Source organism: Cherax quadricarinatus, chromosome 42 (genome assembly GCF_038502225.1).
Source record: "Cherax quadricarinatus isolate ZL_2023a chromosome 42, ASM3850222v1, whole genome shotgun sequence".
Taxonomy (NCBI): Eukaryota; Metazoa; Arthropoda; class Malacostraca; order Decapoda; family Parastacidae; genus Cherax; species Cherax quadricarinatus.
The window spans coordinates 23,856,662-23,868,593 of record NC_091333.1 but is presented as its reverse complement, the minus strand read 5'-3'; the positions used below and the strand labels follow the sequence as shown (position 1 = coordinate 23,868,593).

At 41.4% G+C, this 11,932-nt stretch overlaps 1 protein-coding gene across 1 annotated transcript in view; it reads right to left on the bottom strand.

Annotated features, from left to right (window-relative positions):
• Window positions 1-11,932, bottom strand: part of LOC128695717 (facilitated trehalose transporter Tret1) — a 202,226-nt gene that overhangs the window by 4,659 nt on the left and 185,635 nt on the right. Inside the window, exon 5 of the mRNA XM_053786542.2 lies at window positions 1,827-2,245. Coding sequence (XP_053642517.2) covers window positions 1,827-2,245 — 419 coding nt within the window. The remainder of the gene's footprint in view (window positions 1-1,826; window positions 2,246-11,932) is intronic.

The window sequence follows — 11,932 nt, the reverse complement described above, 5'->3', positions numbered from 1 at the left end:
TAGTTTCCCTTACACATTTCTTGGAACAGTATCCACAGGGGATAGTGTTGATGCCCGCTGTTAGAAGTGTGGGACTATATTGCTTAGTGACGTCTTTGACAGATATGTTTATGGTAGAAACATTTATGTTGCTTCTAGCAAGTACCCGGAAAGTATTCTTGATCGACACCATGCCTAACCCTTCTAGGGTAGGGTAGGTGCCTGAGCCCGAGCCTTTAGCTCATAAGACTGCCATTCCCATTTGCTCCCTTGGGGCGGGGATGGCAGACCAGAGAGGCCTAGCTTGTGGCTAGGCCTGGGGACAGTTGGTCCCAAAGATGAGGAGGTACTTGTGCCTCCTCCCATGGGAGACTTAGATCTCAGACACTCCCTAAAGAGGGAGCCAAGGCCGGGCCACCACTTGGAAAAGGCCCGGGCCGGGAGAATACCGGCGAATCTTTAATAATAATAATAAGTATTCTTGACAACCTTACCACTTGGGAGCACTATGAACTACTTAAAAGGACTGCTGCATTATGAATTCATTGAGGATAGTTTGTACCTTGAGTCTGCAATCCCAGATGAAGAAAGAGGGAAACTGAAGACGTGTGAAGGATTGTGTTATGTAAATACATTCTTTTTCAAGAAAACAAGGGCTGGAGATGCAAAGAACTCTCAAGAAGAAGCCAATAAGGACACCTCTTTTAGTGCCGGTGTCTTGATCCGAATAGAACTGTATAAGATTGTCCTTGATGGTATGTTTGACACTATTGGGAGACCTGCGCAGGAGGACGGCAAGGAAAGGAAGTTTGCCATCTTTCTCGAGTTCCAGTGTAAACTTTATTGATGTTCGACAGCACTGATCTTGTTAAAGAAAACCTGGATACTGAAACAACTGGGATAGAAAACCAAGATACCGTCAACGTATCTTAGCCAAAAAATGGTGTTGGGAATGAGGGAGCCGAATTTCTAGGTTATTAGGCTCCCCATGAAGAGAGTGGGGAGCACAGCAATAAGCGGTCTACCCATTGCCATCTCTAGAAAAGGTAATGGAATGTTGTGATTGTCGGTGAGCTTCTGTCTCGGAATATTTATTGCAGCATCAGTAGGAACGTTGGTAAAGAGGGCTGTGACATCAAACGAAGCCATTCTTTTGTTTTTGACATTCAGGTTGGAAATCAGAGAAGAGAATGTCACCTGAGTGTTTGAGGTGCGCCTGGCTGATAGTGCCTAGATATACTGAGAGATATTTAACATGCTGACTGGCTAATCTGTGGTGTGCTCCCTATGCCGAAAGTGACAGGACATAGTGGGATGCCAGGCTTATGGATCTCAGTAAGGCCACACAGGCGTGCTGGTTTTGGATGACCTGGTTAAAGTTTTGCAAAGTTATATGCTTTGACAGCTGGCTGAATAACACAGTGGCTATTTTGAAGATGTTATTTCTGATAAAGCTATTGGGCCCAAACAGGTGTTTAATACTGACTTATGATTTTCATGAATTTTAACGAATTTATAAAATACGTCTTTCTGAACCAGTAATAACCCCAAAGCTCGTTAAAAAAATGAAGACACTGGCAGCAGAGGATGTTCTTAATTCAACGTTCTGCCCAAGGCTGGACTTTATCAAGTAAATAACCTAACCTAACCTAACTTAGCTTAACCTATCAAGTACCTGGGCGAAATGTTACAGTAAAATGATCCTCTGCCCATGAGCATTACAACACGTAGTTTCAAAATGCTCACATCTTGATTTACAGTATTGAGGAAGTTAGGTATAAGTGTATTAATATTTCTAACCACCCAGTTAGAAATATTAATCTTCAAGTTATTGTTGGGTAAGTTACCTTGAGGTAGAAATAAACTCCAAGGGATACCAGAGACAAGACCATCAGGGCACTGGAGATGTACAGTAATATCTTCCTTCCCAGTTTGTCAATGAGAGCATTGGCAATGAAGGTGGCCAGCAGGTTGACGATGCCTACAATGATGGTGGACAGATGGCCACTGATGGAGGAGCCAGACATCTCGAAGATAGACACGGTGTAGAAGATGACAGCATTGATGCCTGACAGCTGCTGAAACATCATAAGACCCAGTGACAGCAGGAAAGGACGGATTTGTCTCCGGTTAAATATGTCTTTCAGCGAGGATGACTCCTGCCTCGAGAACTCGAAGTTGTCATGGATGGCCTCCAGCTCGTACTCAGCCTCGGACTCGGATCCACGCAGCCACAGCAACGAACAGCGAGCATCATCCACACGGTCTGGATAAAAAAAAAATCCGTAATCAGAAAATGTTTCTTCTTTTTTGGGTGACCCAGCCTAGGTGGGAAGCAGCCTTATATGTTAAAAAGAATTATTATACGGAATTAGTGCTTACGATTAATAAAAACAATTACATTTGATGATCTAAAAATGTTTATTCTGGACATAATTTTTTTTATTATTAATGTTTATTATATTACAGTCAATGTAAACATTATTTTCTTCATTGAGTTTCCCCTCAGACACACAACATTATATATTAAAGTTTAAAACACTTGTGATGACTCTCTGGCTTAATTATGATGACTCTGGTTTAATTGTGATGACTCTGGTTTAATTGTGATGACTCTGGTTTAATTGTGATGACTCTGGTTTAATTGTGATGACTCTGGTTTAATTGTGATGATTCTGGTTTAATTGTGATGACTCTCTGGCTTAATTGTGATGACTCTGGTTTAATTGTGATGACTCTGGTTTAATTGTGATGACTCTCTGGCTTAATTATGATGACTCTGGTTTAATTGTGATGACTCTCTGGCTTAATTATGATGACTCTGGTTTAATTGTGATGACTCTGGTTTAATTGTGATGACTCTGGTTTAATTGTGATGACTCTCTGGCTTAATTATGATGACTCTGGTTTAATTGTGATGACTCTGGTTTAATTGTGATGACTCTGGTTTAATTGTGATGACACTCTGGTTTAATTGTGATGACACTCTGGTTTAATTGTGATGACTCTCTGGCTTAATTATGATGACTCTGGTTTAATTGTGATGACTCTGGTTTAATTGTGATGACTCTGGTTTAATTGTGATGACTCTGGTTTAATTGTGATGACTCTGGTTTAATTGTGATGACTCTGGTTTAATTGTGATGACTCTGGTTTAATTGTGATGACTCTGGTTTAATTGTGATGACTCTGGTTTAATTGTGATGACTCTGGTTTAATTGTGATGACTCTGGTTTAATTGTGATGACACTCTGGTTTAATTGTGATGACTCTGGTTTAATTGTGATGACTCTGGTTTAATTGTGATGACACTCTGGTTTAATTGTGATGACTCTGGTTTAATTGTGATGACACTCTGGTTTAATTGTGATGACTCTGGTTTAATTGTGATGACACTCTGGTTTAATTGTGATGACTATGGTTTAATTGTGATGACACTCTGGTTTAATTGTGATGACTCTGGTTTAATTGTGATGACTCTGGTTTAATTGTGATGACTCTGGTTTAATTGTGATGACTCTGGTTTAATTGTGATGACTCTGGTTTAACTGTGATGACTCTGGTTTAATTGTGATGACTCTGGTTTAATTGTGATGACTCTGGTTTAATTGTGATGACTCTGGTTTAATTGTGATGACTCTGGTTTAATTGTGATGACACTCTGGTTTAATTGTGATGACACTCTGGTTTAATTGTGATGACTCTGGTTTAATTGTGATGACTCTGGTTTAATTGTGATGACACTCTGGTTTAATTGTGATGACTCTGGTTTAATTGTGATGACACTCTGGTTTAATTGTGATGACTCTGGTTTAATTGTGATGACACTCTGGTTTAATTGTGATGACTCTGGTTTAACTGTGATGACTATCTGGTTTAACTGTTTTATCATCTGGATTTTTTCAACTGTGATGATTTTTGCAGTATAACATTAACAAGATGAAAATAAAGCAAAGTGATTCTCTTTGATGTCCCAAACAAACATCACAACAAACATCACAACAAACATCACAACAAACATCACAACAATCACAACAAACATCACAACAAACATCACAACAAACATCACAACAAACATCACAACAAACATCACAACAAACATCACAACAAACATCACACAAACATCACAACAAACATCACACAAACATCACACCAAACATCACAACAAACATCACACAAACATCACAACAAACATCACAACAAACATCACAACAAACATCACACAAACATCACAACAAACATCACAACAAACATCACAACAAACATCACAACAAACATCACAAACATCACAACAATCACAACAAACATCACAACAAACATCACACAAACATCACAACAAACATCACACAAACATCACAACAAACATCACAACAAACATCACACAAACATCACACAAACATCACAACAAGCATCACAACAAACATCACAAACATCACAACAAACATCACAAACATCACAACAAACATCACAACAAACACCACAACAAACATTACAACAAACATGACAACAAACATCACAAACATCACAACAAACATCACACAAACATCACAACAAACATCACAACAAACATCACAACAAACATCACACAAACATCACACAAACATCACAACAAACATCACAACAAACATCACAACAATCACACAAACATCACACAAACATCACAACAAACATCACAACAAACATCACAACAAACATCACAACAAACATCACACAAACATCACACAAACATCACACAAACATCACACAAACATCACAACAAACATCACAACAAACATCACACAAACATCACACAAACATCACACAAACATCACAACAAACTTCACAACAAACATCACAACAAACATCACACAAACATCACACAAACATCACAACAAACATCACATAAACATCACAACAAACATCGCAACAACCATCGACTCCCACACAAATTTCAGTTTACAACAAATTTGTAACAAAATCCTAGAGTTTGTCAACACAGTTGATTATCACACAGGAGCCTCACTACTCTTGCCATACCACCTCACTACTCTTGCCATACCACCTCACTACTCTTGCCATACCACCTTACTACTCTTGCCATACCACCTCACTATTCTTGCCATACCACCTCACTATTCTTGCCATACCACCTCACTATTCTTGCCATACCACCTCACTATTCTTGCCATACCACCTCACTATTGCCATACCACCTCACTACTCTTGCCATACCACCTCACTACTCTTGCCATACCACCTCACTACTCTTGCCATACCACCTCACTACTCTTGCTATACCACCTCACTATTCTTGCCATACCACCTCACTATTGCCATACCACCTCACTACTCTTGCCATACCACCTCACTACTCTTGCCATACCACCTCACTACTCTTGCCATACCACCTCACTATTCTTGCCATTCCACCTCACTACTCTTGCCATACCACCTCACTACTCTTGCCATACCACCTCACTACTCTTGCCATACCACCTCACTACTCTTGCCATACCACCTCACTATTCTTGCCATACCACCTCACTACTCTTGCCATACCACCTCACTATTGCCATACCACCTCACTATTCTTGCCATACCACCTCACTACTCTTGCCATACCACCTCACTATTGCCATACCACCTCACTATTCTTGTCATACCACCTCACTATTGCCATAAAACCTCACTACTCTTGCCATACCACCTCACTACTCTTGCCATACCACCTCACTACTCTTGCCATACCACCTCACTATTCTTGCCATACCACCTCACTACTCTTGCCATACCACCTCACTATTGCCATACCACCTCACTATTCTTGTCATACCACCTCACTACTCTTGCCATAAAACCTCACTACTCTTGCCATGCCACCTCAGTACTCTTGCCATACCACCTCACTATTCTTGCTATACCACCTCACTATTCTTGCCATACCACCTCACTACTCTTGCCATACCACCTCACTACTCTTGCCATACCACCTCACTACTCTTGCCATACCACCTCACTACTCTTGCTATACCACCTCACTACTCTTGCCGTACCACCTCACTACTCTTGCCATACCACCTCACTACTCTTGCCATACCACCTCACTATTCTTGTCATGCCGCCTCACTACTCTTGCCATACCACCTCACTACTCTTGCCATACCTCACTACTCTTGCCATACCACCTCATTATTCTTGCCATACCACCTCACTATTCTTGCCATACCACCTCACTATTCTTGCCATACCACCTCACTACTCTTGCCATAACACCTCACTATTCTTGCCATACCACCTCACTACTCTTGCCATACCACCTCACTATTCTTGCCATACCACCTCACTATTGCCATACCACCTCACTACTCTTGCCATACCACCTCACTACTCTTGCCATACCACCTCACTATTCTTGCCATATCACCTCACTACTCTTGCCATATCACCTCACTACTCTTGCCATACCACCTCACTATTCTTGCTATACCACCTCACTACTCTTGCCATATCACCTCACTACTCTTGCCATACCACCTCACTATTCTTGCCATACCACCTCACTACTCTTGCCATACCACCTCACTACTCTTGCCACACCACCTCACTACTCTTGCCATACCACCTCACTACTCTTGTCATACCACCTCACTACTCTTGCCATACCACCTCACTATTCTTGCCATACCACCTCACTACTCTTGCCATACCACCTCACTACTCTTGCCATACCACCTCACTATTGCCATACCACCTCACTATTCTTGCCATACCACCTCACTATTCTTGCCATACCACCTCACTATTCTTGCCATAACACCTCACTATTCTTGCCATACCACCTCACTACTCTTGCCATACCACCTCACTACTCTTGCCATACCACCTCACTACTCTTGCCATACCACCTCACTATTCTTGCCATACCACCTCACTACTCTTGCCATACCACCTCACTATTCTTGCCATACCACCTCACTACTCTTGCCATACCACCTTACTACTCTTGCCATACCACCTCACTACTCTTGCCATACCACCTCACTACTCTTGCCATACCACCTCACTATTCTTGCCATACCACCTCATTACTCTTGCCATACCACCTCACTTCTCTTGCCATACCACCTCACTACTCTTGCCATACCACCTCAATACTATTGCCATACCACCTCACTACTCTTGCCATACCACCTCACTACTCTTGCCATACCACCTCACTATTGCCATACCACCTCACTACTCTTGCCATACCACCTCACTATTCTTGCCATACCACCTCACTACTCTTGCCATACCACCTCACTACTCTTGTTATACCACCTCACTTCTCTTGCCATACCACCTCACTACTCTTGCCATACCACCTCACTACTCTTGCCATACCACCTCACTATTCTTGCCATACCACCTCACTACTCTTGCCATACCACCTGACTACTCTTGCCATACAACCTCACTATTCTTGCCATACCACTTTACTACTCTTGCCATACCACCTCACTAGTCTTGCCATACCACCTCACTACTCTTGCCATACAACCTCACTACTCTTGCCATACCACCTCACTACTATTGCCATACCACCTCACTATTGCCATACCACCTCACTACTATTGCCATACCACTTCACTATTGCTGTACCACGTCACTACTCTTGACATACCACCTCACTATTGCCGTACCACCTCGCTACTCTTGCTATACCACCTCACTATTTTTGCAATACCACCTCATTATTCTTGCCATACCACCTCACTATTCTTGCCATACCACCTCATTATTCTTGCCATACCACTTCACTATTCTTGCCATTCCACCTCATTATTCTTGCCATACCACCTCACTTCTCTTGCCATGCCATCTCACTATTATTGCCATACCACCTCACTATTCTTGCCATACCACCTCATTATTCTTGCCATACCACCTCATTATTCTTGCCATACCACCTCACTATTCTTGCATTCCACCTCATTATTCTTGCCATACCACCTCACTATTCTTGCTATTCCACCTCATTATTCTTGCCATACCACCTCATTATTCTTGCCATACCACCTCACTATTCTTGCTATTCCACCTCATTATTCTTGCCATACCACCTCACTACTCTTGCCATACCACCTCACTACTCTTGCCATACCACATCACTATTGCCATACCACCTCATTATTCTTGCCATACCACCTCATTATTCTTGCCATACCACCTCGCTATTGTTGCCATTCCACCTCATTATTGCCATACCACCTCACTACTCTTGCCATACCACCTCATTATTCTTGCCATACCACCTCATTATTCTTGCCATACCACCTCACTACTCTTGCCATACCACCTCATTCTTGCCATACCACCTCACTACTCTTGCCATATCACCTCATTATTCTTGCCATACCACCTCACTATTCTTGCCATACCACCTCATTATTCTTGCCATACCACCTCATTATTCTTGCCATACCATCTCATTATTCTTGCCATACTACCTCACTGTTCTTGCCATTCCACCTCATTATTGCTATACCACCTCACTACTCTTGCCATATGCCACCTCACTATTCTTGCCATTCCACCTCATTATTGCCATACCACCTCACTATTCTTGCCGTACCACCTCACTATTCTTGCCATACCACCTCATTATTATTGCCATACCACCTCACTATTCTTGACATACCACCTCATTATTCTTGCCATACTACCTCACTATTCTTGCCATTCCACCTCATTATTCTTGCCATACCACCTCACTATTCTTGCCATTCTACCTCATTATTCTTGCCACACCACCTCACTATTCTTGCCATACCACCTCATTATTCTTGCCATACCACCTCGCTATTCTTGCCATTCCACCTCATTATTATTGCCATACCACCTCACTACTCTTGCCATGCCACCTCATTATTCTTGCCATACCACCTCACTATTCTTGTCATACCACCTCATTATTCTTGCCATACCACGTCACTACTCTTGCCATACCACCTCATTATTCTTGCCATACCACCTCACTACTCTTGCCATATCACCTCATTCTTGCCATACCACCTCACTATTCTTGCCATACCACCTCATTATTCTTGCCATACCACCTCATTATTCTTGCCATACTATCTCACTGTTCTTGCCATTCCACCTCATTATTGCCATACCACCTCACTATTCTTGCCATACCACCTCACTACTCTTGCCATACCACCTCATTATTCTTGCCATACCACCTCACTATTCTTGCCATACCACCTCATTATTCTTGCCATACCACCTCATTATTCTTGCCATACCACCTCATTATTCTTGCCATACTACCTCACTGTTCTTGCCATTCCACCTCATTGCCATACCACCTCACTATTCTTGCCATACCACCTCACTATTCTTGCCATTCCACCTCATTATTATTGCTATACCTCCTCACTACTCTTGCCATACCACCTCACTATTATTACCATTCCACCTCATTATTGCCATACCACCTCACTATTCTTGCCATACCACCTCACTATTCTTGCCATACTACCTCATTATTGCCATACCACCTCACTATTCTTGCCATTCCACCTCATTATTATTGCCATACCACCTCATTATTATTGCCATACCACCTCACTATTCTTGCCATACCACCTCATTATTATTGCCATACCACCTTTCTCAGCTCTGAAAATTCATTGTGTCTGACGATCTGACACTGAGTCCAGATAACTTTAAAATAACAGCTGAGATTTTTAACACATTGTAGTGAACAATATTAGAGCTACAGAGTAAATAACTTAAAGCTGGACTTAATACTTATGTTTCAGCTGGTGAAGCGGCATCACCCAAGATTCTCACTCCTACAACCCGGGTTTGATTCCCGGGCGACACACTAAATTAGAATCCCAATTGTAATAACCCGCTTTGACTTTTTGGGGGCTATCGCAGGCAATTTATATATACCTATGTTGTTATATGTAATAAATGTACTTGTGTGTATGTATCTGTACCTGTAGCTCGATCGCTAACGCAGTCAGCTCATTCGCTAAGGTCCGGGGGCGATCCCCGGTAGGGGTGGAAACTTTGGAAGTTTTTTACATAATTTCCTAAATGTAGAACATATAAATGATTAATATAATTGCGTATTAAAATGTGATGCTATTTGGACCCTTCAAGAAATTTTAAGTGACCGGGTAGTGTGGAAGAACCGCGGACGGAGAGACGCCATATTGAGCTGAATGTGTGAACACTGGTACTTTAATTGTGCAATGTAATTGGACGTTCACGAGGGTCATTTGGGGTACATCGTCCTCAATTCGTAATTTAGAAATAGCTGACAATTTCCTGCTGAAGAACTGGGATAAATACTGTGGAAAACCCTTATAAGTCGGCAACCAGGACGAAAAATAGAAGACTTCAATGAATCCTACCCAGCAACACACCTTAGCTAAGTGATGCTTACCCATAATGTACAGTAGTTTTTGCAGTGGTCATCAGAAATTCTATCTGCTAGGGTAGTGTTAGGATGTGTTCCATCAGCATTGTCTTCCAGTAATTAAATGGTAAGTGTTAATACCATTTATATTTTGTGTACCCAGCAAGCCAAATCATACAGTCCACACAACTTTAATTACTAGAGTAACTGGTTTTAATATTATAATAATTTAATATCAGGTGTAACTTTTTGTGAGAGTGGTGAGGAAGTGGGCAGTCGAAGGAGTAGTAGTTCAGTGACCTAATTTGTCTAAGTCCCACTTACTTCACCCAAATTACTTGCAGGTAATAATTCAGGTAATACTCTGTAAGCCTCCTGCAGGTGATTTACTTACAACATAATAATAATAATAATAATAATAATAATAATAATAATAATAATAATAATAATAATAATGATAATAATTTTCACAGAAACATTAGAACGTATTTCTTTAAGACACCTGCTGCTCATGTTCACCTAGCAGTAAACTAGGTACCTGGGTGTTAGTCGACTGGTGTGGGTCGCATCCTGGGAACAAAATTGACCTAATTTGTCCGAAATGCTCTGCATAACAAGTGGCTTTCTATATAGTAGTATGTGATTGATGTCAGCTAGGACTGTATACCTTGTACATGTACTTGTAGTAAGTAAAGATAGCAATAATAATAATAATAATAATAATAATAATAATATTATTATTATTATTATTATTATTATTGTTATTATTATTATTGTTTTTAATGATAGTTTGCCCTCGTTTGATGAGTTCCGTTTTCTGTTTGTGGTGAGTGTGTAGTGTTGAAGGGTAACTGCTTGTTTCATGTCCCACATGATGCCTACTGACTGATTTATCTATTTTTTTTAACCCTTCACATGTTTGTTAATGTTGTATTATATCGCTTATATATGTTAAAGCTTGTGGCCCGGTGGCCTGGTGGTTAAAGCTCCCGCTTCACACACGGAGGGCCCGGGTTCGATTCCCGGCGGGTGGAAACATTTCGACACGTTTCCTTACACCTGTTGTCCTGTTCACCTAGCAGCAAATAGGTACCTGGGTGTTAGTCGACTGGTGTGGGTCGCATCCTGGGGGACAAGATTAAGGACCCCAATGGAAATAAGTTAGACAGTCCTCGATGACGCACTGACTTTCTTGGGTTATCCTGGGTGGCTAACCCTCCGGGGTTAAAAATCCGAACGAAATCTTATCTTATCTTATCTTATAATGGCGCGTTCCTGAAATGAATCGTGACGATGGTAAGATAAAGACCCAACGGAAAACGCCATTTCGTCTAAGTTTCCTGGGATATCCTGGAGTTTACCTGGAGACAGTTCCTGGGGTCAACGCTCCCGTGGCCCGGTCTGAGACCAGGCCTCATGGTGGATCAGGGTTTGATCAACCAGGCTGTTACTGCTCCATAAGCTGCTATATATAATAATATCTTTATTTCTACAAGTACATGTACAAGGTATACAGTCCTAGCTGACCTCAATGACATACTACTATACAGAAAGCTG